At 48.8% G+C, this 26,340-nt stretch overlaps 3 protein-coding genes across 5 annotated transcripts; all 3 read left to right on the top strand.

Moving 5' to 3' along the window:
• Positions 1 to 805: 805 nt before the first annotated feature.
• Positions 806 to 7,305, top strand: Zbtb45 (zinc finger and BTB domain containing 45). Of its 3 annotated transcripts, none has more exons than XM_006997198.4 (3): positions 806 to 1,098; positions 4,229 to 5,528; positions 6,127 to 7,305. In XM_006997198.4, exons 2-3 carry the CDS (start codon positions 4,229 to 4,231, stop codon positions 6,381 to 6,383), a joined length of 1,557 nt encoding a protein of 518 aa, XP_006997260.1. In that variant the 5' UTR covers positions 806 to 1,098; the 3' UTR covers positions 6,384 to 7,305. The 3 variants fall into 3 exon arrangements, with proteins under 3 accessions (XP_006997260.1, XP_042128684.1, XP_076427322.1); XM_042272750.2 differs by lacking the exon at positions 806 to 1,098 and adding an exon at positions 1,272 to 1,594; XM_076571207.1 differs by lacking the exon at positions 806 to 1,098 and adding an exon at positions 1,272 to 1,994.
• Positions 7,306 to 8,280: 975 nt separating this feature from the next.
• Slc27a5 (solute carrier family 27 member 5) lies at positions 8,281 to 18,169 on the top strand. The gene is made up of 10 exons (XM_006997199.4): positions 8,281 to 9,196; positions 10,019 to 10,228; positions 11,604 to 11,762; positions 13,559 to 13,683; positions 15,699 to 15,893; positions 15,980 to 16,070; positions 17,023 to 17,221; positions 17,387 to 17,484; positions 17,649 to 17,779; positions 17,856 to 18,169. The coding sequence occupies exons 1-10, from the start codon at positions 8,518 to 8,520 to the stop codon at positions 18,030 to 18,032; spliced, it is 2,064 nt and encodes a 687-aa protein (XP_006997261.1). The 5' UTR covers positions 8,281 to 8,517; the 3' UTR covers positions 18,033 to 18,169.
• A 4,110-nt stretch (positions 18,170 to 22,279) lies between these two features.
• On the top strand, positions 22,280 to 22,956 carry LOC143273086 (small ribosomal subunit protein eS8). The gene has a single exon (XM_076571292.1). The coding sequence runs from the start codon at positions 22,317 to 22,319 to the stop codon at positions 22,941 to 22,943; it is 627 nt and encodes a 208-aa protein (XP_076427407.1). The 5' UTR covers positions 22,280 to 22,316; the 3' UTR covers positions 22,944 to 22,956.
• The last annotated feature ends 3,384 nt before the right edge of the window (positions 22,957 to 26,340 follow it).

Genomic DNA, 26,340 nt, shown 5'->3' with positions numbered 1-26,340 from the left:
ATCTCATTACAGATGGCTGTGAGCCACCATGTGGTTGCTGGGAATTGAACTCAAGACCTCTGGAAGATCAGTCAGTGCTCTTAACCACTGAGCCATCTCTCCAGCCCCCCTTACCAGACTTTCAAATACGTCTACAACATAGCTATCCGACATCTGCCCAGGATGGGGAACAAAAATCCTGACATCTTCCTGAGGCACCAGGTCTGTTAGCCTCACCAGTACTAGGTAGGTACATGGGGACCTAGGGCTCTCTGCATCTCTCCAGCCCTACTCCCTGGTACCTGGTTGGCCTTACATGGTGGCTTATTGCCCCCAAGAATGGAAGGCCAATCCATCACTTGATAGGTTTGGTTCATGGGTGCCTTGGACAACAAAAGGACCACTCCGGGGGCCTTTTTGGAGGACGGCTGTTCTCTCTGCCTAGGTGACTGGTCTCTGCTGTTTGGTGTCTGACGACTTCCCACCCCATTTCATGTCCTACACTCTATATTCTGATCTGTGGCCAAGCTGAGGCATTGATTCCACAACTATTCATTTATAGAGCGCTGAATTCCTGGGGGTCTGAGCGGGGCGAGGTGGGAGAACCAAATGAGGATGCTTCCTTGGGAAGGCGGGCCTGTGTTCTTCCAGGCGACTGCAGGGGAGTCCTGTAAAGCGTCCTCATCTGGAATGGGAGCATGAGAAACTCAAGAGAATCTTTCTCTCCAGAGAGAATCTTTCTCTCTGGGGTAGGAGAAAGGACACCCGTGCAGGTCTGGGTTCGAGCGCCCTCTCCAGTTCGGTTGAGAGTACCGAGGGCGTGGCCAGAGGATTGATTGACAGCTCACTCATATCAGCAAGGCGACGACGGAAGCGTGCTCAGGCCCACAGATCCCTTGCAGCTCCGCCATCCCCAGCTTCGGCGATTTTGGTTCTGACGCGGATTTGGTTCTGGCCCAATGACTCCCTAGTCTTAATAGAAACACCGGAAACGTGTTCCCGACTATCGTTCCGCCGGCGCCGCGGCCATCGGTTCCGTTTCCCGGCCCGGAAGTGCGGCCTTCAAGTTCACAAGCCAGGAGGCAGCAACTGCAGGGCCTGGTGCCTGAGGAGTCTGAGGTGGGGTCGAGCGGGCATCCCCCTGCCTCAGAGTCAGAGGGAAGGCCGGGGCGTGCTGGGGGAGGGACGCCCGCGTGAGGATCGGTGCACGCGTTGCGGACGCGAGAGGGCGCTGCAGGATCGGGGCAGGACGCGGGCAAGGGTGCGGAGGCGGGAAACAGTGGGTGCCGTCGTCGCGGGCCTGAACGGGGCTCTGGCACAGGGTGGGAGAGAGACAGGTTGATGGAGCAAGGTGCCTGGCCTGGGTGGGGATGTGGTGGCGAGAATGCAGCAGTAGATGTGGCAGAGTGTGCCTTTGTTATGGGCCATCCAGAAAGGTCCTGCTGCATCTGAGCAGCACGAGCCCTCCGGGAAGTAGGTCCAGGGTGGGTTTGAGGAGTTCAGGACCTATGGATTGGCACACAGGCTGAAAAAGGAGGCCGCTGGCAAAGGCAGGTGCAAAGCCTTGGTCCCTTCGGAGAATCATCCATCATCAGAGAGGACCCAGATAAACTAGGTTAGCAGGCTCCCTCTGGCTGTCGCGTGAGGGAAAGGCCCGGAGGTGGGGATGTGGAAGGGACTTACAAGGTGACTTCCAACAGTCCAGGCCAGTAGTCACTGGTACAATGTGTAAGATAATCGGAGAGAAAGGGAGGAATCAGCCGCGACAAAGGGAAGGGCGCGTTTTCGTAAAGAATATAGAAACGTTGAGTCTGAGATCTCAGTAGCCCTTGTGTAGGGGTAGGATTTAATGGGGCCCTAATCTGGAGCCAAGGCCCTTAAGAGATAGATGTTAGGGTGTATACTGTGTCTTGATTCTCTCCCTTAGAGCAGAGTTGTATACAGTCTGATCCAAGTGTAACATCTTTATTTGTTAAATAAAGAAACAGGCACAGAGACCTGGAATTATCTACTTGGTGGGTAACTGGCAGATCTCAGCTTCCTAGCTCGTGTGTGTGTGTGTGTGTGTGTGTGTGTGTGTGTGTGTGAGAGAGAGAGAGAGAGAGAGAGAGAGAGAGAGAGAGAGAGAGAGAGAGAGAGAGAGATGGAGGAGTATCTCCTCTTTTTCAGGGCCTCAGTCCTCAGGATGATAGTTTCGGGTGCATAAGAAGTATGTGGGTTGCTTAACCACACTGGGTTTCAGCTTGCTGGCTTTTCACAGCCCTTGTGCAGGTTTTTAGCACCTCTCAGGGCGCAGGTGATGTAAAGAAGAAACTTGGCCACAGTGTTTTTTTTTTTTTTCCACATTTTTTAAATTTTTTTATTTTATTTTATATTTTTTAGTTTTTTTTTTAATTTTTTTTTGATATATATTTTTTATTTTACAATACCATTCAGTTCTACATATCAGCCATGGGTTCCCCTATTCTCCCCCCTCCCACGCCCTCCCCTTACCCCCAGCCCACCCTCCATTCCCACCTCCTCCAGGGCAAATCCTCCCCCCGAGGACTGTGATTGACTTGGTAGACTCAGTCCAGGGAGGTCCAGTCCCTTCCTCCCAGACTGAGCCAAGTGTCCCTGCATAAGTTCCTGGTTTCAAACAGCCAACTCATGGAATGAGCACAGGACTTGGTCCCACTGCCTAGATGCCTCCCAAACTGATCAAGCCAATCAACTGTCTCACCTATTCAGAGGGCCTGATCCAGCTGGGAGCCCCTCAGTCTTTGGTTCATAGTTCATGTGTTTCCATTCATTTGGCTATTTTTTTTCAATAATTGAGTAAAACTGAAATTTATTATATGCCACAGTCGTCCTAGGGACCTCCATGCTATATATATAGCCTCCATGGTTCTATGGGTTGTGGTCTGATTGTTCATTTTATATCTAGAATCCACCAATGAGTGAGTACATACCATAACTGTCTTTCTGGGTTTGGGTTACCTCACTCAGGATGATTTTTTTCTAGTTCCATCCATTTGCCTGCAAATTTCATGCTTTCATTGTTTTTCTCTGCTGAGTAGTACTCCATTGTGTATATGTACCACATTTTTTTCATCCATTCTTCCGTTGATGGGCATATAGGTTGTTTCCAGGTTCTGGCTATTACAAATAGTGCTGCTATGAACATAGCTGAGCATGTATCTTTATGGTATGTATCAGCATTCTTTGGGTATATGCCCAAGAGTGGGATGGCTGGGTCTTGAGGTAGTTTGATTCCTAATTTTCTGAGAAACCGCCATACTGATTTCCATAGTGGTTGTACAAGTTTACATTCCCACCAACAGTGGAGGAGTGTTCCCTTTGCTCCACATCCTCTCCAACATTGGTTGTCATTGGTGTTTTTGATCTTAGCCATTCTAACAGGTGTAAGGTGGTATCTCAGAGTCGTTTTGATTTGCATTTCTCTGATGATTAAGGAGGCCACAGTGTTTTGTTATATGTACTCTTTATTTGCTTTCCTTGGGTAGGAGGGACGCTGCTGATGCCCAGCCTCTAGAGATGCTCCCATATGATTTGCCAGGAGGCAGGTGCATCCCACCTAACTGAAAATCTCCATATACATTAGTTAATGGTACCTGGTTCTGAGGTAGTCTTGGATCTGCTTGGGGCCTTAGTGGTGCTAGGATAGGCAAGTTTGGCTAGGGGAGAATAGAAAAGAAAGAGAAAAAACAGAATGGAAAGTGTATTTTGGCTAGCCTGGTGGAGATGAAATAGCCTATCATTTCCTCAGGAAGGTCGTTCTCAATGAGACAGAGTAGCCAGTTTTGAATGGGAGTTAGAAGGTAGCTAATTTTAGTTACAGGGTAGCCAGTTTTGAATGGGAGTTACTGGCTTTTGCTTTGTTTCCTTTTAAACAAGGCTACCCCTTGGGAAGAGGGCCATCCTAGGATTTAAGGATATTAAATCTGGGGCCTAGGTAAGTTTCCAGAAGAAGGCTAAGCCTGGATCTTCCTTGGAGCAGAAAACAGGGGATCCATGCTGGTGTCGCAGGGATGGAGGGCATTGAAGAGTACCTAGGCCAGGAGTGCTGGCGTGTTTTATGTGTTGGTTCAGGGACTGTGATGACCTGCCAGGGACTCATGAGGTGGGCCAAGGCTTGGGATGTAGTGCACTGTTGGGTTCTGTGGTGAGGATTTAAGGGGACCAGGACATGGGATGGCAGAGAGTACTTAGCTGACAGCCCAATCCCCATTATCTCCTCATCTCACAGATGGCAGCGACCGAGGCGGTGCACCACATCCACCTACAGAACTTTTCGCGCTCACTCCTGGAGACCCTCAATGGGCAGCGGCTAGGCGGTCACTTCTGCGATGTGACTGTCCGCATCCGTGAAGCTTCCCTGCGTGCGCACCGCTGCGTGTTGGCCGCGGGCTCACCCTTCTTCCAGGATAAGCTGCTGCTTGGCCATTCAGAGATTCGTGTGCCCCCGGTGGTGCCCGCGCAGACGGTGCGCCAACTGGTCGAGTTCCTGTACAGTGGCTCGCTGGTGGTGGCTCAGGGTGAAGCGCTGCAAGTGCTCACAGCAGCGTCCGTGCTTCGCATCCAGACCGTCATCGATGAGTGCACGCAAATCATCGCACGTGCCCGTGTCCCCAGCACCCCAGCGCCTGCACCTCTGCCACCACCCGTGCCCCCTCCACTTGCTCCTGCGCAGCTGCGCCACCGTCTGCGCCACTTGCTGGCCGCCCGCCCCCCGGGTCACCCCAGCGTAGCGCACAGCCGCAAGCAGCGCCAGCCTGCACGCCTGCAGCTGCCTGCACCCCCAGCACCCATCAAGGCCGAGGGGCCAGATACGGAGCCATCGCTGACTGCCGCCCCTGAAGACAGAGGTGAAGAGGAAGACGATGAGGAGACAGATGAAGAGACCGACGCCGAAGAGGGTGAAGGCGGCGGCGGCCCAGGCGAGGGCCAAGCGCCCCCTGCTTTCCCCGACTGCGCAGGGGGCTTCCTTACAGCCACAGCTGACAGTGCGCGTGAGGACCCGCCTGCATCCACCGGCATCACTGATTATAGTGGTGCCGGCAGAGATTTCCTTCGCGGGACTGCTGTGACCGAGGATGTGTTCCCAGATAGTTATGTGTCTGCTTGGCATGAGGAAGGCAACGGGGGTCCAGAAGGTTGTCCGGTGGAAAGTTCTGCTCCACCTGACTGTGCTCTAGCTGGGCCTCGACCTACCAGTGTGAAGACCCCTGGACCACCTGTGGCTCTCTTCCCCTTTCACCTGGGTGCCCCAGGTCCGCCAGCACCAACACCTCCTACTCCATCAGGGCCAGCCCCTGCACCCCCGCCCACCTTCTACCCCACACTCCAGCCAGATGCAGCCCCCAGTGCTCAGCTCGAAACTCCCACTGTGTCTGCTGCCCCTGCTGCTCCAGCCACAGTCATCTCAGGCACTCCTGGGCGCGCACCTGGTGCCTCAGGTGCTGAGCAACCTGCCTATGAGTGTAGCCACTGCCGCAAGACTTTCAGTTCCCGGAAAAACTATACCAAGCACATGTTCATTCACTCTGGTGAGTGGGAGAGGAAAAGAAATCGGCTCTACTCGCACAGATTTCTGAGATCCTTAAGCACTGGAGATTTGGTTGCTGGGGGGGATTGGGCCCTTGATAAGCTTTGTTTTGTATTAACCTTAGAAGCCTGGAAATTTAGTTCCCAGTGTAAAGTGGGAGCCTGCCTTTTCCAAAGCCTCCCAAGGTCTTAGAAAACTAGATTCAGCCTGGGATGGTCAGGTTAAAGGAAGTGTTGGTGGAAAATTGACCAGCTTTGGGGGTGGGAGCTGCAGAAAGAGGCCTGAGGTGACTTATGGGGTAAATCATTTATGGGGTAGAAGAATGCTTGAAGTCGGGTGCGATCTGAGCATGTAGCCAATGTTGTTCCAGACAGGTAGAGTTCCTTGTTAAGGAACCCTGGCTGATCGTGGCATAATTGAATGATGATGTGGGTCCAGGAGAAGGGTTCCCAGTAGAGCAGGATTCCAGAGTGGTTTCCTTGACAAGCAAAGGCATCCTGAACTGACCCAGGAGGGGAGAATAGAGGAGTCCCTACCAAGGAGTCTCCAGGGAGAGCAAGCTGGACTAATGTATGTATGGCTTGCTTTGTCGTTTTCAGGGGAGAAGCCACATCAGTGCGCAGTGTGTTGGCGATCCTTCTCGCTACGTGACTACCTGCTCAAGCATATGGTCACACACACTGGCGTGCGAGCCTTCCAGTGTGCTGTGTGTGCCAAGCGCTTCACGCAGAAGAGCTCACTCAACGTGCATATGCGCACACACCGGCCGGAGCGCGCGCCCTGCCCTGCCTGTGGCAAGGTTTTCTCCCACCGCGCACTGTTGGAGCGCCACTTGGCAGCTCACCCGGCACCTTGATTGGGATCCAGCTGTACACAGTATGGAGGTGCAGTCAGACCCCTGGACTCGGTCCACTCCACCAGAAGGCTCTTGCTCCGGAGTATGGGACCCTCTCTCTTCCCCACTCTCACCCCATTTTCCCTGTGGACTTGGGACTCAGAACCCGATTTCCCTCCTACACATGCTTAGCATCTCTGGATGGGACATGCCTGGGTGGAGGATGGTCAGGGACTCTGCCACCTCAGAGACCTAGACCATTTCCAGGTTGAGCTGGGCACACAGACTCTTGCAACCTGATGCAGGATTTTCGCCCCACCCCCTATTAGGGTATCATGTCTAGGGCTGGCCTCTGCCCTGATGCTGGGCTAGTGTCGAGTCCTGCTTGACATGCTGAACGGGTTCTGAAGGGGGGAGTGTGGGGGAAACGATAGCTATGAAATATAGATGTAGATGAAGAAAAAGACAGAGACACAGGATAACTTCCAGAGGTTCTGGGTCAGTACCGCAGACCTCGACTTTATTGCTAACAGCCTTTATATACACAAAAGCAAAGGGAGGCAAAAAGACCTCCCCCTTTCGAGGACATCGCAGTTCAAAGTACAGTTAAGTGTAAACACTTCCTTAGTACTCAAGATCTCTGGCGGCCACACCTTACAGCAAGCATCCTGTAAATAGGCCTTGAGGTGTAAGATACCTGGTAACCAGCCTTTGGCCAAAACATCCTATCATGCTGTCTTGCAGGGGAAAAACAAGCTCGGACTCTCTGATCAAGATGAAAACAGGCCACAAGCTGGGGGTCTCTGGGCCCCCACATGCTAGAATTCTCTGACCTCACCCCCAGTCTGGAGCCACCCTTCCCTCATTTGGCACCCATGGAGGCTCAGATGGACCTACCATGGGACTTTAGAATTCCGTTCTAATAAAGGACATTGGGCCAGTGCACACTAGTAGGTTTTTGGGCTATGGGGTGGGGGCTTGGTCCCCATGTTCCTGGGTTATACCTTTGCAGTCCCCCAGATTTCCTGGGCAGGTAGGCACAATTTGGTTTGATAGCCTGGACTTTTATTTTGGGATTTAGGTGGGTGGGCTGCATATATAACAATCACCCAGTTTTCTTGAAGTGTTCAACCCTGTGGGCAGGGGAATCTCAGTCCCAATGCTGGCTGCTATATACACAATCGTTGGAGTCCCCCTTTCAACCAGAAATCTTATAGACTCAAGATTCTCCCTCCCCTATTCTGATGGACATGAATGTTGGACATCTTGTGAGATGCCCAGAAGGGTTCTTTGGGGACCAGGCTGCATTGAGGACATTTGAACTTGGGCTCCAAGTACTAGAGAACCCAGAGTGAATGAGATGGCTGTGTCAGGTGGGTGAGAAGAAAGAATGGCTAGGTCCCAGGTTGCCTATTGACTATAGAAGGTGACCAAGAAAACCAGCATTGTATCTGCTATCAGCTCAGAGACCCAGCCCTGTGTCCTTCCCACCTCCGATACACTGATGTCTCACTGTAAGGGTTTGGTGCCAAGAGCTCTTCTCTGGGCATCACAAGCAGAGCTCTCAGCCTTTTGAGTCCCACGACTCAGTCCATAAGGATACCGGAAGTGAGGCAGAGTCCCAGGGCAGCAGGCTCATGGTGGAGAACAGAAGTGTGTTTAAATCCAGGTGACAAAGGTGTTCTAAGTGTTTACTGAGCTGTCTCCGTGTACCTGATAGTTCGGGGCAAGGGATTTTGTGAACGGCCCTCAGAGCAGGTAAGTAGAGCCATGGGTTGTGCGTCTTACCCATTTTTCATGCTTGGCTGCAGTTCGGCAGGTCCTATCCCCTGTCGCCCTAGTTTCCCACACTTAACAGACATGAAATGGAGACAAATGCTGGCCTCCAGAGAAGGCTGGTTGGTGGTGACCAAAAGAGGTGGAGCAGGCCTCGTGACCAGGCAGAGGGCTGGAACAGCGGGAGGACTCCCAGCCAGTAAGAGCTATGTGACAGAAGAACAGAAGGACAGAGTCCAGGGGATAAGAGCAGTTGCTGAGAGTACCTATTTGGGGAGTGGGGTAGACAGATTCCCTTAAACGCAGCAAGTTAGGGCTTCGGAGCTCTGGGCAGAGTTGAGACTACACGCTCTCAGCCACTTCGGAAAGGGCCAGTGCCATGGGTGTTTGGCAGAAACTGACCTTCCTCCTGCTTTTGCTGCTTGGCCTGAGGCAGCCCCCATGGCCAGCAGCTATGGCTGTGGCCCTGCGTTGGTTCCTGGGAGACCCCGCATGCTTTGTGCTGCTTGGCTTGGCATTGCTGGCCAGACCCTGGATCAGCTCCTGGATGCCCCACTGGCTGAGTCTGGTAGCTGCGGCTGTCACATTAACTCTGTTGCCTCCACAGCTACCCCCAAGGCTACGCTGGCTACACAAAGATGTGGCCTACGTGTTCAAGATCCTCTCTTGTGCCCTGAAAATTAGGCGACTCCTTAACAGGCAGCCTCCAGAGACCTTTGTGAATGCTTTGGAGCGGCAAGCGCAGGCCCGGCCTGACCAGGTAGCTTTTGTGTGTACAGGGCCCGGGGCCTGCTCGATTACGAACAGCCAGCTGGATGCCAGGGCCTGTCAGGCAGCATGGGCACTGAAAGCCAGGCTGAAGGATACCACAAACCAGCAGGCCACGAAGACTGCTGCGCTCTTAGTGCTCCCCTCCAAGAACATTCCTGCTTTGACTGTGTTCCTGGGGTTGGCCAAGCTGGGCTGCCCTGTGGCCTGGATCAACCCATATGGCCGAGGGATGCCCTTGTTACACTCTGTGCTGAGTTCTGGGGCCAGTGTGCTCATTGTGGACCCAGGTGAGTGACCCAGGGGCAATGAAAAGAGGGGACAGAAGCAAGGGAGGTCAGAAGTTTCTGGAAGATTAGCAGAGAGTCTTTGTCCCTGTCCCATGCGATTAGGGTCAAAATGTTGGTTCTGGACTCACCACTTTATTTTTTCCCTAAATCTTTCAAGCCTATTTGATTAATTTGTTTGTTTGTTTGTTTCGAGATAGGATTTCTCTGTGTAATTTTGGTACCTGTCCTGGATCTTGCTCTGTAGACCAGACTGGCCTTGAACTCACAGAGATCCGCCTGGCTCTGCCTCCTGTGTGCTGGGATTAAAGGTGTGTGCCACCACTGCCCGGCTACTTTTTTTTTAATTGAAGTTTTTGTTGGTTTGTTTGTTTCCAAGACAGGATCTCATTATGTGAAGCTTTGGCTATCCTGGAACTTGATATGTAAATCAGGCTGGCCTCGAACTCACAGAGATCCACCTGTCCCTGCCTCCTGAGTGCTGGGATTAAAGATGCCAGGCCATGATGCCCAGCTTTATTTGACTAAAGTTGTATTTTATGAATTATAAGGTTCTTCTGTTGACAGGGTTTCTCTGTGTAGCCCTGGCTGTCCTGGAACTCACTCTGTAGATCAGGCTGGCCTCAAACTCAGAGATCCTCCTGCCTCTGTGCGGCTCCCCTCCCCCAGTGCTGGGGCACACGCCACCACCGCCCAGCAAAGTTCTTTATTCAAGAATGAGGAAGCTTTTCTCTTGCTTTCCTGTTTCTGAGTCTCTGAGACTCCCTCTTGACTTTGAAGGAAGGTAAGATTTACCTCTTTTTTTTCCTCTGATGGTCCATGTAGACCTCCAGGAGAGCCTGGAAGAAGTCCTTCCTAAGCTGCTGGCAGAGAATATCTGCTGCTTCTACCTTGGCCACACGTCACCCACTCCAGGTGTGGAGGCTCTGGAGGTGGCCATGGATGCTGCACCTTCTGACCCAGTGCCTGCCAGCCTTCGAGCTAACATCCAGTGGCAAAATCCTGCCTTATTCATCTATACTTCAGGAACCACCGGTGAGGAGGCCGACGTCCCTGCCCCCACCCTCCGCACTCTGACCTTAACCTCACTCACCTTTCCACCGAGCCTTCTGTTTGTCCTCTGACACCCAACCTCTGACTTTGACTCTGACCCTGAGTGTGGTTCTGTTTTGTTTGGATTTATTATCACCAGCTTTGAAAACCAACCACAGAGTGGGAGGTGGTGCTGTTCACATGTAAATCATAACACTCACAGGGTTAAGAGGCCAGAGGTTGTGGAGTTCAAGGTCTGCTCCTTTCACTGGTTCCCATCCTAAAATCAAACAATACACATATTAACATGTCCCCTGTGCAAGGATGACAGGCAAATTCACAAAGCATTCCACTCCGTGTTTTTATTTTTATTATTTATTTATTTATTATGTATACAATATTCTGCCTGCATGTATCCCTGCAGGCCAGAAGAGGGTGCCAGATCTCATTACAGATGGTTGTGAGCCACCATGTGGTTGCTGGGAATTGAACTCAGGACCTTTGGAAGAGCAAGCAGTGCTCTTAACCTCTGAGCCATCTCTCCATCCCCACTCCATGTTTTTAAAAAGGAATACAAATTCAAGCTGGGTGTGGTAATGCACATCTTTAACCCCAGCACTCAGGAGGCAGAGGCAGGAGGATCTCTTGAGTTTGAGGCCAGCCTGGTCTCCAGAGCAAGTTCCAAAATAACCAGGGCTACACAAAGAAACCTTGTCTCGGGATAAATAAATAAGGAATGAAGGTTCTTTTGGATGGAAAAAAAGGGAGAGAAAAGGAAGAAGGAAGGAAGAGAGGAAAGAAGGAAGGGTTGAAGTCTGGGTTACATAGTGAGTCCAGGCTAGCTTGAGCCATAGGGAGATCTTGTGTCAAAAAACAAAACATGCAGAAAAACCATCACCAACAAAAAGACACTCAACAAGTTTCTGTGTTTATTGTTACTTACTGTTTTGGTCTTTTGAGACAGAATTTTTTTTTCAAAAATCTATTTATTACATGTACAGTGTTCTGCCTACATGTATACCTGCATGCCAGAAGAAGGCACCAGATCTCATTATAGATGGCTGTGAGCCATGTGGTTAACTGGAAATTGAACTCAGGACCTCTGGAAGAGCAAGCAGCCAGTGCTCTTAACCTTTGAGCCATCTCTCCAGCTCTTAAGACAGAGTCTTGCTCTAACAGTTTTAACTGACTTTGGACTCCCTATGTAGCTGCCTCACCCTCTTGGGTGCTGGGATTATAGGCTTGCCCCACCTTACCCAGAAAAATCATCATACTTGGTCCCCTCTGAGAGGCTCAAAGGCAGGCAGGCTTGTGGAGACCCACCCTGCAGTGGTGGTCTCTCTTCCTACCCAACCCTTATTGCTCTGTCATCCTCCAGGACTCCCAAAGCCAGCCATCCTCTCACATGAGCGGGTCTTACAAGTCAGCAAGATGTTGTCATTCTGCGGGGCCACAGCTGATGATGTGGTCTATGTTGTCCTACCTCTGTACCATACAGCTGGCCTTATCCTCGGAGTCCTGGGCTGCTTAGAACTTGGTGAGTCTCCCAAGGATGACGGTGTGTTAGTGGGGGGCAATCAAAAGGACACGATTCTATACTCTGCACCCTGAGTTTGTTTTCCCCACCCCAGATTGGGCCATGTAGCCCAGGCTGGCCTCAAACTTGGTATATAGCTGAAGGTGGCCTTGAACTTCTGATCCTTCTGACTGTATCTCCCAAGTGCTGAATTACAGGTGTGTACCACTGTAGTGCCTGTGTTGAAAGACCCCTGAGCAAGACCACCACAGAGTTGATATCCAATGCAAGCACACAGGGGTTTATTAATAGCAAAGCAAGCTCAGGCTTGGTCCCTGTCCAATACTTGACACAGCAGTTGGAGGAAGATGGCCAGAGCCCTCACTTCAAGGGGTTTATATAGGAAAGGTTTATGTGCAGAGGGTTACATATCTCAGGATTGGACAAGGGGGCTAAGGGTGAGGTAGTTCTTTGAAGTTACTGGCTGAACTATAATCGTGAAATTACTAGTGGCTGACAGGATACAGGGTATCTACAGAGATATACATTTTTTACTCCCTATATCCTGTTTTGCGGAATCCAGGATATATGCACTTAGATTTATGGTTCTAGCCCTATCTCCATACGAGTTCAATGAGTTCAATCTCCGGTCAGCTGTAAAACTGCTGGTCAGCAAATACCTTTGGAGTGGGGGGGGGGTGTCTCTGAAGAGGGCTTCTGATTTTTCCCTTTAGCATGCCCAGTTGTAGACACTTTATCTTTTTTTTTTTTTTTTTTTTTTTGAGAGACAGGGTCTCAGGCTGGTGGTGGTGGCAGTGCATGCTTTTAATCTGAGCACTTGGGAGGCAGAGGCAGGTGGAGTTCGAGGCCAGCCTGGTCTACAGAGCGAGTTCCAGGACAGCCAGGGCTACACAGAGAAACCCTGTCTCAAAAAAAAACCAAAACAAGCAGGGTGGTGACCAATACCACTAAGCTCGATACAACACTCAGGAGGCAGAAGCTGGAGAACTAATGTAGTTTCAGGCTCAGCCCGGTTACATGCATAACAAGGTCCAAGCCAACCATGGCTAGAAACTCAGTAGTTAAGACTACCTGGGGCTCTTGTAGAGAATCCAGGTTTGGTTCCCATGCCAACATCAGATGGCTTCTCATCACCTGTCATTCCAACTCCAGGGGGTCTGATGTCCTCTCCTGGCCTCTCCAGGCATCCACATGCATGTGGTGCATATACATACATACATACATACATACATACATACATACACACATAGGCATGCACACATACACATTCAGGCATGTACATATACACACAAAAAGCAAACAAATCTGCCAGGTGGCGGTGGTGCACACCTTTAATCCCTTCACCTGGGAGCCAGAGACAGGTGGATCTCCAAGTCTGAGCCCAGCCTGGTCTACAGAGTGAGTTCCAGGACAACCAGGGCTATAAAGAGAAACCCTGTCTCTAATTGCCCCCCCAAAGAAAAACAAAAAATCTTTCATAAAAAAAAATCAAAACAGAACAAAAAAAAAAAAATGCCTTCTAGAAGCTCCATCCCCAAACCTGCAGAATTACTATTTATTTTGCAGGTTTGGGGATAGTCCAAGACCTTGAACATTCGAGGTCTGTTTCTAGTGAATTTGGGGCACCTGCTCTACCATTGAGCCACACCACCATCCCCTCACTGGTAAATCTTAGGTGTGTGGGTCATTTAGGTGAGTGTAGCATTACTTTGCATTTGAAACACCACAACCAGGTGACCACATAGATTCTCTCAACAACATGGAACATGATCACTCATTTTCTTTTTCCCTACCAGGAGCGACCTGTGTCCTGGCCCCCAAGTTCTCTGCCTCCCGCTTCTGGGCTGACTGTCGGCAGCATGGTGTGACGGTGATCCAGTATGTGGGTGAGGTCCTGAGATACCTGTGTAATGTTCCTGAGGTGAGGCTCTAGGATGAAGGCTCCAAAGTGAATTCCCAGGCACGAAACCCTAGATGACTTTCCACATAAAGTAGTTGTCAGATAAAGATTTAGATAAGGAGTGAAGGCATGACTCAGGAGCAGAGGACAGGCTTTGCATGTGTGAGACCCGACATCAGAGACAGAAAGACCCATACCTATGGGGCTCAAGCAAAGTCACCTCTTGGCTACACAGAGTTGAATGTTAGCCTGGCCTATACTGACACTCTGCTTCAAAACAAAGTCTCACATGATAAGTTCCGAATACTTCCACATTTTCTCATTTCTTTCTCATTTACTTATTTGTTTGTTTGTTTGTTTGTTGTTGTTTTTTTTGTTTTTGTTTTTGTTTTTTGAGACAGGGTTTCTCTGTGTAGCTTTGCAATCTGTCCTGGAACTCACTCTTTAGACCAGGCTGGACTGGAACTCACAGAGATCCACCTGCCTCTGCCTCCCGAGTGCTGGGACTAAAGGCATGCACCACCACCGCCCGGCGATGCTCTTACTCTTATAGAGCAATGAGCTATGGTCCCTAGAAAACTGTCTCCAGGTAATATGCCCCACCTCCCAGTCTCTTCCCACCCCTTCAGTTTCAAATCAAAAGCCCCATGAGAATCTTTGCCGGTAAGGTCCCTTCCTTGGGTAACACTTCAAGATAAGGTTTCAAGCAGGTTGGTGGTGGTGGTGCACACCTTTAGTCCCAGCACTTGGGAGGCAGAGGCAGGCGGATCTCCGTGAGTTTGCGGCCAGCCAGGTCTACAGAGCGAGTTCTAGGACAGGCTCCATAGCTACACAGAGAAACCCTGTCTAGAAAAAAAGAAAGAAAGAAAAAAACAAAACAAAACAGAAAAAGATAAAGTTTCTAGTGACTTCCCACTTTACCTATAAATGAATGTCACCACTCCACAGAAACCCTTGTAGATAATGCCTCCAGATAGCAATTCTCCTAGATCAATGTTCCTGGAAACTACCCCAAGCAGTGTCAGATGGTCAGATGCCTACCTGAGGTTGATGTCTCCAGTTACTCCTAGCTTGGTAACTCTTCAGATAAGGATACCCCCCAAGAAACTTTCTCTAGGCAAATGCCCACAGGGATAATTTAAGTACAGACACTGATAACTTTTTGTTTGTTTATTTTTTGTTTTTCGAGACAGATTTTCTCTGTGTAGTTTTGGTGCCTGTCCTGGAACTTGCTCTGTAGACTAGGCTGTCCTTGAACTCAGAGATCCGTCTGGCTCTGCCTCCCAAGTGCTGGGATTAAACGTGTGTGCCACCACCGCCTGGCTCCAATAATTTTTTTAAAGATGGAGCTCTCTCTCTATAGTCCAGGCTGGCCTGTGATTTGCTATGCAGCTCATTCTGATCTCCAACTAACAGTCCTGCTCAGTTTCCTGAGGGCCAGGATTATAGGCATGCCCTGCACTCATGTCTAACCTTTTTTTTTGTTGTTGTTTGTTTGTTCATTTTGTTTTCTCTATATAATAACAGTCTTGGCTGTCCTAGAACTCTCTCTGTAGACCAGGCTGGCCTCGAACTCACAGAAATCCTCTTGCCTCTGCCTCCTGAGTGCTGGAATTAAAGGCATAGTGGCAGGACCTATACTTAGGGAATTTACCTGGAGTACTTAAGAAGAGTTAGACATTACTAGGCTGTGGTGGTGCATGCCTTTGCATGCCTTGGGTAATTTCCAAGATTAAGATATTTTCTGGGCTGGAGAGATGATTCAGAGGTTAAGAGCACTGGCTGCTCTTCCAGAGGTCCTGAGTTCAATTCACAGCAACCACATGGTGGCTCCCAACCATCTGTAGTGAGATCTGGCGCCCTCTTCTCGCCTGCAGGCAGACATGCAGACAGAACACTGTATACATAATAAATACAATATACAAAATAAATAAATAAACAAACAAATAAATAAAAAAGATCTTTTCTTCAGAAAGAGTTCCCAGCCATAACTTCCAGGGCACCGCTTTCTGACCCTTCTTGGGATGTCCCTGCAGAAACCCGAAGACAAGATACATCCAGTCCGCTTGGCAATGGGCAATGGACTGCGGGCGGATGTGTGGGAAACCTTCCAGCAACGCTTTGGCCCCATTCGGATCTGGGAATTCTACGGCTCCACGGAGGGCAACTCGGGCTTGATGAACTATGTGGGACGATGCGGGGCTGTGGGCAAGACCAACTGCTTCCTTCGAGTGAGTGGACGGGGCTCCCAGCGTGATGGCGGTCCCGAGGCTGAGCCCCCGGGACCTTTGCCAATGCTCCCCGCCCTCCATCCCAGATGCTGAGCCCCTTTGAGCTTGTACAGTTTGACGTAGAGACGGCAGAGCCTGTGAGGGACAAACAGGGTTTCTGCATCCCCGTGGGGCCAGGTAAGGAGGTCAGCAAGTCTTTAGATGTGTGAGGGGTAATTACTTCCACCTCCTTGGCTGGAACCAGCTGCCTAAAGTCCTTTTTATTATTTTTTATTACATTTTTTTAGTGTAATGTCTCATATAGCCCAAGCTGGTCGTGAACTCTTAATCCTTGTGCCTCTACTTCCCAAATGCTAGGATTACAGGAGCGTGCCGCCGCCACACCTGGCCCAAAGTCATAACATGGTGATAGGTGGTGATGTCTGCAACCCTCACCTTGAACTCGAGTCACTGGCCTGTCTGACCATCACTTGTGGACCTCTGCCTTACAGGATTTGGGCTCTGCCCAGCTCTCCTGCTTCCGTCTTATTCTGTTCTGCTGCCTTGATGTGTGTCTATTGGTTCTCTTGAGCTTTCTGTAGGGGTCACACCCTCCGAGATATCGGTCCCTTACCCTGTACCTTCTCTCCTGGGGTTTTGCAAGGGCTCTGGCATATCTTTCTCCCACTCATCCCCTTTGTCAGTTCCTCACCCCCACCCTGTTTCTTATGGGCACCCTGATGCTACCTTCTCTTTTTCAGAACTCTCTGGTTTTCCAAGTTTCTCTCTCTTCCTCTTGGTTTCTCTCGCCTTTGGTCTGAGTGTCTCCCATCAACCCATCTTTTAAAATTTTATTTTATAGACATGAATGTTTGCCTGCGTTGATGAATGTGCACCGCGCACGTGTGTGCTTGGTACCTGAGGAAGGCAGAAGGTGATTGCGAGGCTGTGTGGATGGATGGTAGCAACCTAACTTTAGATCCTCTGGAACGACAGCCAGTGTTCTTAACCACTGAACTGTCTCTCCAGCCTTAACAGTACAACTTAGTTCTACCTTTGGCTGGATGAAGAGTGAGGAACCTCTAGCAGGAGCAGACTCACGAGTTGATGGGGTTCTCATTTAGGGCTTATTTTCCATTTATACCTCCAGGAGAGGCAGGACTCCTATTGACCAAGATACTAAAGAACCAACCCTTCCTGGGTTACCGTGGGTCCAAGGAACAGTCCAAGCGGAAACTGGTTACAGATGTGCGGCGCTCAGGAGACCTCTACTACAATACTGGCGATGTACTGTCCTTGGACAGTGAAGACTTCCTCTACTTCCATGACCGCCTGGGTGACACCTTCCGGTCAGGCATGGGTGGTTTAGGGAATGGGGCTTCTGGGGTCCATTCTGCCTAGGGATGGATGGGACCCTCTCTTCCCTGGGGCTGGGGTCGCTCCGCTTGGGGAGGGTAGCATCCCTTTCAGGGGGCGGAGCATTCCTAGCTTGGGCGTGGCCTCCCATCCTGCAGGTGGAAGGGCGAAAACGTATCCACACGAGAGGTGGAGGGAGTGTTGTCCAGCCTAGACTTCCTACAAGAAGTCAACATCTATGGCGTGCCTGTGCCAGGTATGGAGAGTTTGCCCGACTTTAAACATCTTGCACCTTTGGGGGTGGAAGGTGGTCATTACAAGTCTGGGGCACCTTTGGGGTACAGAGAGGTGAAGAGCTATGTCTAGTTGCACAGCCGGTGAGCAGAGCTGGGACAGCTGAGTGACCAGTGTGCTTTCTAGGGTGTGAGGGTAAGGTCGGTATGGCTGCTGTGAAGCTGGCTCCTGGGCAGAATTTCGATGGGCAGAAGCTATACCAGCATGTCCGTTCCTGGCTCCCTGCTTACGCTGCACCTCATTTCATCCGTGTCCAGGTGAGAGCGAGGTAGCAGGAGTGGATGGATAAGGGAATTGGTATCGCAATCAGGGCTCATGATTACTGCTTTGCAGGACTCCCTGGAGGTCACGAGCACCTTCAAGCTGGTGAAGTCACAACTGGTGCGTGAGGGTTTTGATGTGGGAGTCATTGTTGACCCATTGTACATCCTGGACAACAAGACCCAGACCTTCAGGCGTCTAATGCCAGACATGTACAAGGCTGTGTGTGAAGGAACGTGGAAGCTATGACCAACTGAAAGGCTATCCAAAAGTGTGGAACCCGATGCTGGCCAGGGTTCTTAGCATCAACTTCACAAAGTTGTCAGGATCCCAGATACCCATGGTCTAGCAGCACTTAGAGAATAAACTTGAATGTGTTTGCAGAAGGAAGCCTGTGTGTGGATTTAAAACAATAGATGAATGCAGCTGTTCAGTGCTGCCCCTGCCCCTCCCCCTCCTCTCCCCCATCCCTACCCCCCATCCCTGCCTGCTCCAGGGTTCCCTGCCAAGGACCAGCTTTGAAGCTGTTCCAGTGAAGAAGAGTGCTGACTGCAGCTCTGGGTCTTCATGTGTAGTCTTGGATGTCGTGAAACTCACTATGTAGACTAGGCTGGCCTTGAACTCAGAGATCTGCCTACTGCTGCCACTATGCCCAGCTCCCTTTTGTTTTTATTATGTGTATGCGTGTGTGGGGGGGGGGGTATGTGCATGTGAGTGCAAGTACCCACAGAGATCAGAGGTATCATATCCCCTTGGAGCTGGAGTTCAAGCAATTGTGAGCCACCTCGTGTAAGTGCTGGGAACTGAACACACATCCTATGGGAGAGCAGTCAGTGCTCTTAACCACTGAGCCATCTCTCCAGCCCCCTGTATGTTGCTTTAAAGGCCAAGGGGTGACAAAAGTGGTGTTTACCTTTCTAGTGTTACCAGGTGTCTTAGGGTTACTCTCTGTACGATGAAACACCATGACCAAAAGCAAAATGAAGAGGAAAGGGTTTATTTGGTTACAATCGAAATCCATCATCAAAGGAAGTCAGGACAGGAATTCAAACACGGCAGGAGCCTGGAGGCAGGAGCTGATGCAGAGTCCATGGAGGTGTGCTTGCGTCTCATGGCTTGCTCAGCCTGCTTTCTTTTAGAGCTCAGGACCACCAGACTAGAGATGGCCCCACATCAATCACTAACTAAGAAAATGCTCTGCAGACTTTCTTACAGCTGGGTTTTATGGAGGCATCTTCTCAGTTGAGGCTCCCTCCTCTCTGATGACTCTAGCGTGTGTCACGTTGACATAAAACTAGCCAGCATATCAGGAAAATGGCCAGTGGGGTTCAAAGTCTCAGTGGCCTCTAATGCTACTTTAACATTCCCCTATCAAGAGTTGAGGACCATGGGCTGGAGGGATGGCTCAGAGGTTAAGAGCACTGACTGCTCTTCCAGAGGTCCTGAGCAACCACATGGTGGCTCACAACCATCTGTAATGACATCTGGTACCCTCTTCTGGCCTGCAGACAGATATGCTGTATACATAATAAATAAACAAATCTTTAAAAAAAAAAAAAAAAAAGAGTTGAGGACCAGCCGGGCGGTGGTGGCGCACACCTTTAATCCCAGCACTCGGGAGGCAGAGGCAGGCGGATCTCTGAGTTCGAGGCCAGCCTGGGCTACCAAGTGAGTCCCAGGAAAGGCGCAAAGCTACACAGAGAAACCCTGTCTCAAAAAAAAAAAAAAAAAAAAAAAAAGAGTTGAGAACCTAAAATCATTTAGGAGATGTGCTAAAATTTGGGAATCAATGTGACCTGTGAAAACCTAGAGATCCAATTTGAAAGGTACTCACCTGAAGGGAACAGTGTCTGGACTGGAGGTTAGGTCTCACTCACATACTGCCTCAGGGCAGGAATGCTGGTTTAGGGGAAGGAAATAAGAACACAGACCAGGAACCGGGATGCTCTTTCAGCATCTTTGGCCTCCAGCCAAGACATGACCCATGACATTTCTGGCTAAGAACAAGAATAGAACAGCTGTTTAGGGGTCTCTGCCCTGAACTGTATGACCCATCTCATATCCTCGTTACCATGGCTCTGGAAAATATGGTCTGTATTGTGAGGAGGTGAGAGTACTTGTATGAACTGTGGTGGTAATCTAGACAGGATCAGGTGGGCATCCCAAGGCCTCAGAAGTACTGGGACCAGAAATGGCTCTGAGAGAGAGTGACTCTAAGAACCACAGCCTAGAAGAATGCTGAGGTCACTGGGAGGTGTTCTCTGTAGGTCAGGAGCCAGAAGTGTTTTGAGGGACTCCGTGTTAGGTGGTGGGCATGGAAATTCCTGCTGGAGTTGTGGGTCAGGCCTCCAGGGCCAGTTGTTAGTGGACGAACCCCAGGCCAACTCGTTCCCACCCCCCCCCCAAGAAGTGTAACCACTTTGTTGGTGAACAGCCCTAGCCAGCTAGCTCTGGCATAGGAACCACAGTTGCTGTGAGTTCATGAGTGCAATGGCCCCGTTGTTTCTAGAAGGCCCTTGTTACACAACATTCCACACCAACCTCTGGCTCTTATAGTCTTTCTGTCCCCTCTTCTGTGACATTCCCGGAGCTATGTTAGGAGGGGAATGATATGAAGGACCTATTTTGGCCTGAGTAACTCCGCAATTACTCAGGGCTGAGAGCTACACTAATCTATGGATATAAAGATATGCGTTCAGGAGGCAGTTTAATTCTAAGTTCATTGAACTGGAGAATCTACTACTATTATTTAAGACATGGCTGGCCTGGAATTGTGTAGCCAAGGATGACCTTGAACTTCTGATCCTCCTACTTCTACCTTGTCGGTGTTGAGATTCCAGGCCTGGGCTACCGTGCCCCATTTATGTGGTTATGAGGATTAAAGACCCAGTTTCAGGTATTCTACCTGAGCTGCAGCCACACCCACCACAGCCACTTTAATCCCCAGGTCCTTAGCTTCTTTCTAATCGGGAAACATGGCTTCCGTGCTCAATGCTTGGTTATTTGTTTCTGTCAAATTGTCTTTGCATAGTTTTATTCTCCTTTCAATTCACATGAGTTTTTGTTTTGTTTTTTTGAGACGACTGTGTAATTCTAGTTGGCCTGAAAGTCTAGTTGGCCTGAAATGTGTCAATCAGGCCGGCCTCCAACTCATTGACATCCGCCAGCATCTGCCTCCTGAGTGCTGGGGTAAAGGCATTCACCATCATATTCATTGAGTATCGGTTTGTTTTGGGTTTTGTTTTTTTAATTAATTTTTATTTTATGTGCATTTGTGTTTTGTCTTCATGCATGTCTGTGTGAGGGTGTCAGATCTTGGAGTTATAGATAGATGTGAGCTGCTGCATGGGTACTGGGAATTGAACCCGGGTCCTCTGGAAGAGCAGTCAGTGCCCTTAACTGCTGAGCCATCTCTCCAGCCCTTGTTTGTTTTGTTTTAAAAATAGACCTTTCATGTAATGTTTGAGACAAATATTTGCCCCAAGGAATGATTGTGTATTTTGGATAGAGTCTGATTACTTTACCAAAGCTAACCTTGGACTTGAATAATTTTACCACAGCTTACCTAGTATTGGGATTACAGGTGTGCCCGACTGTGCCTAAATCAAAATTAGTCTCTTATATATTAATATGACCCCCCCACCCAGTTTCATTAAAACAACTGGATCTCTGTACCTTTGCATTTCTTTTCTTTCTTTCTTTCTTTTTTTTTAATGGTTTTTGTTTTTGTGAGACAGGGTTTCTCTGTGTAGCCCTGGCTGTCCTGGAACTCACTCTGTAGACTAGGCTAGCCTCGAACTCAGAGATCCAACTGCTTCTGCCTCCTGAGTGCTGGGAGTAAAGACCTGTGCCACCACCGCCTGGTTAATCCTTTACATTTCTGGTAGAGAAAATTTATTTCCAGGCAGGCCTGGTTGTGTATGTGGAAAGTGGAAACAAAAGGATCAGGAGCTAGCCTGGGCTGCATGATACCTTTTCCAAAAAAACAGAACATAAATCAAGCTAATGGTGGTGACATATGCCTAAAATCCCAGTACTTAGGAGACAGAGACAGGAAGATTACTGCTAGCTGGAGACAGGCCTGTTTTACATAGTGAAACCCAGGCCTGTTAGGGTTACATAGCAAGACCCTATCTTGACAAATATATAAACAAATAAGAAATCAATAAGAAAATCTGCTTCTAAGCTGAGCAGTGGTGGTACATGCCTTTACTCCCAGCACTCATGAGTTAGGCAGATCTCTGAGATCGAATCCAGCTTGGTCTACAGAGTGAGTTCCAGGACAGCCAGGACTATACAAGGAAATCATGTCTCAAAAAAAAAAAAAAAAAAAAAAAAAAAAAAAAAAAAGGCCGGGCGGTGGTGGCCACGCCTTTAATCCCAGCACTCGGGAGGAAGAGACAGGCGGATCTCTGTGAGTTCGAGGCTAGCCTGGGCTACCAAGTGAGTTCCAGGAAAAGGCACAAAGCTACACAGAGAAACCCTGTCTCAAAAAACCAAAAAGGGCTTCCTCTTTCCAGCCAGCGCCGAGCGATGGGCATCTCTCGAGACAACTGGCACAAGCGCCGCAAGACCGGGGGTAAGAGAAAGCCCTACCACAAGAAGCGGAAGTATGAGCTGGGACGGCCTGCTGCCAACACGAAGATTGGCCCCCGTCGTATACACACAGTCCGGGTCCGAGGAGGCAACAAGAAGTACCGTGCCCTAAGATTGGATGTGGGGAACTTTTCCTGGGGCTCGGAGTGTTGTACTCGGAAAACAAGGATCATTGATGTTGTCTACAATGCATCCAATAACGAGCTGGTCCGCACCAAGACCCTGGTGAAGAACTGCATCGTGCTTATCGACAGCACACCATACCGACAGTGGTATGAGTCTCACTATGCGCTGCCCCTGGGCCGCAAGAAGGGGGCCAAGCTGACTCCCGAAGAGGAAGAAATACTAAACAAAAAACGATCAAAGAAAATCCAAAAGAAATATGATGAAAGGAAAAAGAACGCTAAAATCAGCAGTCTTCTGGAGGAGCAGTTCCAGCAGGGCAAGCTTCTTGCCTGCATCGCCTCGAGACCAGGCCAGTGTGGCCGGGCAGACGGCTACGTGCTAGAAGGCAAGGAGCTGGAGTTCTATCTGAGGAAGATCAAAGCCCGGAAAGGCAAATAAAGCATCATTCATAGCTCATGTAAAAAAAAAAAAAAAAAAAAAAAAAAAAAAAAAAAAACCAAAAAGAAAAAAAAAAAAAAAAAGTGTTGTACTGAAGTTGTTAAAATACTCTCTGGAAAAAAATCAGAACGCAAACAAAATCCTGATATGCTCTTGATATGCTCTTCTAATCTTATTTAAAAAATAAAAATTTGGGGCTGGAGAGATGGCTCAAAGATTAAGAGCACTGATTGCTCTTCCAAAGATCCTGAGTTCAATTCCCAGCCACCACATGGTGGCTCACAACCATCTGTAATGAGATCTGGTGCCCTCTTCTGGCCTGCAGACATATATGCAGGCAGAACACTGTATACATAATAAATAAATAAATCTTTGAACAATAAATAAATAAATAAATAAATTCTAAATAAATAAATAAAAATTCACCATGCATTGGTGGCTCACGCCTTTAATCCCAGCACTTGGGAGGCAGAGGCAGGTGGGTCTCTGTGAGTTCCAGGCCAGCCTGGTCTACAGAGTGAGATCCAGGACAGGCACCAAAACTACACAGAGAAACCCTGTCTTGAAAAACCAAAAAAAAAATAAATAAAAATAAAAATTCTAGTAAGACTTAGTTATTTCTATTTTATGTGTATGAGTGTTTTGCCTGAGTGTACCACATTCATGCCTGGTGCCCATAAAGTCAGAAAAGGGCATTGGATCCCTAGAATTGAAGTTATGGACAGTTGGGAGCCACCATCCAGGTACTGGGAATTGAACCCGGGTTCTCTGCAAAAGCAACCAGTGCTCTTAACCTCTGAGCCGTTTCTCCAGGCTCTCCATCTTTCTTTCTTGTAAGCATTAACAGTCTTTCATTTCTTCTCAGGCTCAAAGTAGTTTAATCTATTTTATTTATTAGTCTTAAAAAAAAAACTTTTGATGGTCTCATGTATCCCTGGATGACTTCAAACTTGTTATGTAGCCAAAGATGACCTTGAAATCCTGTCTCTGCATTATAGTTATGTGTGGGAAGCCAGGGCAAACCAAAGCTCTCCCCGAAAGCCATGATACATGAAGAAGGGACAGTTTCTTGTCTAAAACCAGCAACATGCTTAGCAAAGCCAGTGATGGCTTAGGGCCAGGGCCTTGAGGGGAGCTGTGATTTTTGGATACTGGCACCCCAGTTCTTCCTCCCTAAGGGGCTGTTCCCAGTCCCACACTTGAGAGATCCTGCATTTCTTTTGTGCAACATTGCTTATTAGCTTCCTACTGCCTTTGTCCCATTGTATGATAGCTTTCTGCTGACTCTGTCCCATTTCCCCCTGAAGTCTGTGAATAAGATGCTGAACTTCTTAATAAGCTTGCTTGGCATAGGCCATCAGCTTATGCAAGATCTCCTGGTCCCACTTTTCCTGTCTTTCTCATTCCCAGTCCTCTCTCTCAGGAGCCTACGCTGAAGAAAGGCCTGCTGGTTCAGGCCAGGCATGTACAACCACACAGCCTCTGCAGTTCTGGGGAGCTTTGTGCCTGCTGCTAGACAAAACACTGCTAGTTAGGGTTATTATGGTTGTGATGAAACACTATGAGGAAAGTGGGGAGGAAAGGGTTTATTTGCTTACATAACCTGAGGACAGTCCATTAAGGGAAGCCCAATGCAGGAACTCAAACCAGGCGGGAATCTGGATGCAGGACCTGATGTAGAGGCCATGGAGGAGTGCTGCCTACTGGCTTGCTCAGCCTTCTTTGTTATAGAACTCAGGACCACCAGCCCATGGTGGTACTACCTACAATGGGTTGGGCCCTCCCTCATCAATCACTAATTAAGAAAATGCTCTATAGGCTTGTTTATAGCCCAATTTTTGTTTTGTTTTGTTTTGTTTTGTTTTGTTTTCTGAGACAAGGTTTCTCTATATAACCTTGTTGTCCTGGAACTCACTCTGGAGGCCAGCAGGCTGGCTTGAACTCAGAGATCTGCCTGTCTCTGCCTCCAGAGTGCTGGGATTAAAGGCAGTACCACCACTACCTGGCAACCCAATTGTATGGAGGCATTTTTTTTTTTTTAAATTGAGGTTTCCTTCTCTCAGATGACTATAGCTTGTATCAAGTTAACATGAAGCTAGCCGGGACACTCTCCAAATGTGCTGCAGCCCCAACACACTACTCTCCTTTCTTTAAAGAAATTTTAAAAAAAAGACAACAAAGATTTATTTCTTAGCTATGGAGTCTCTAAGTTCCAGATTAGAATGAGAGCATGATCAGGTTCTATGGGCCTTCTTCTCATGTCACAGATGGGTATGTTTTTACATGTCTCATATGGTGAAGAGCATTCCCCCCTTCTTTGCTTTTTAAAGATTTATTTACTTATTATGTACACAGAAAAGGGCACCAGACCTCATTACAGATGGTTATGAGCCACCATATGGGTGCTGGGAATTCAACTCAGGACCTCTGGAAGAACAGCCAGTGCTCTTAACCTCTGAGCCATCTCTCCAACACCTTTTTTTGTTTTTTCAAAACAGGGTCTCTCTGCATAGTTTTGGTGCCTGTCCTGGATCTCACTCTGTATACCATGCTGGCCTCAAAGTCACAAAAATCCACCTGGCTCTGACTCTCAAGTGCTGGGATTAAGCCCCACCACCGCCCAGCTGGTGGCTCATCTCTTAAAGTGCTTGTGGTACAAGCAAAGTGACAAGGACAAATTCCCAGAACCCATATAAATGCTGGGTGGGTATGGTCGCTCCGGTCTTCCCAGCCTCAGAATTTGGAGACCATCCCCAGGGCAAGATGGGTAGTGAGATGAGCTGTATCAGCAAGCTCTGGGTTTGACTGGAAGAATGAGCAAGATCCCCAACATCAACCTCAGGCCTCCACACAACACCTGGATATATGTGCACCCACACATTCAAACACACACAGACCACACTCACATGTGCATGCGAGCACACTGTTGTCAAACACTTGGCATTCTGCCTTCAGTTCTAAATTTATTATGACTGGAAAAACCACCAAAAGATGATACCGATTTTATTGGTTTATATTTAGATTGTTTTATCAGACAAGGTCTCATAGAACACAGGCTGGAGCTTGCTATGTAGCTAAGAAAGTCCTTGAACTCCTGATCTTCCTGCTGGCAGTACAGGTTTATACCATGACCAGCTATGAAAAACACAAACCTTTCAACGATTAAGACAGTCTTCTGGCCAGGCAGTGTTGGCACACACCTTTATCCCCAACAGAGGCACTTGGATCTCTGTGAGTTTGAGGCCAGCCTGGTGTACAGAGACAGTTCCGGGACAACCAGGGCTACATAGAAAAACCTTGTCTTGAAACAACAGCCCCCACCCCCTCAAAAAAAAAAAGAATGAACAAAAAACCCAAACCAATCCCAAAACAAAACAACAAGGACAACAAAAAGCCT

Source organism: Peromyscus maniculatus, chromosome 1 (assembly GCF_049852395.1).
Source record: "Peromyscus maniculatus bairdii isolate BWxNUB_F1_BW_parent chromosome 1, HU_Pman_BW_mat_3.1, whole genome shotgun sequence".
NCBI classification, from domain to species: Eukaryota; Metazoa; Chordata; class Mammalia; order Rodentia; family Cricetidae; genus Peromyscus; species Peromyscus maniculatus.
Note: the sequence above shows the minus strand (reverse complement) of the source record. Positions and strands in the feature narration are given on the sequence as shown.

Bases quoted from the DNA above. Each gene is read 5' to 3' on its own strand.
- Zbtb45 (XM_006997198.4), top strand. From the start codon at position 4,229: ATGGCAGCGACCGAGGCGGTGCACCACATCCACCTACAGAACTTTTCG. The intron at 5,529-6,126 runs GTGAGTGGGAGA...TGTCGTTTTCAG, and splicing joins GCACATGTTCATTCACTCTG to GGGAGAAGCCACATCAGTGC.
- Slc27a5 (XM_006997199.4), top strand. From the start codon at position 8,518: ATGGGTGTTTGGCAGAAACTGACCTTCCTCCTGCTTTTGCTGCTTGGC. The intron at 11,763-13,558 runs GTGAGTCTCCCA...TTTCCCTACCAG, and splicing joins CCTGGGCTGCTTAGAACTTG to GAGCGACCTGTGTCCTGGCC. The intron at 13,684-15,698 runs GTGAGGCTCTAG...ATGTCCCTGCAG, and splicing joins ACCTGTGTAATGTTCCTGAG to AAACCCGAAGACAAGATACA.
- LOC143273086 (XM_076571292.1), top strand. From the start codon at position 22,317: ATGGGCATCTCTCGAGACAACTGGCACAAGCGCCGCAAGACCGGGGGT.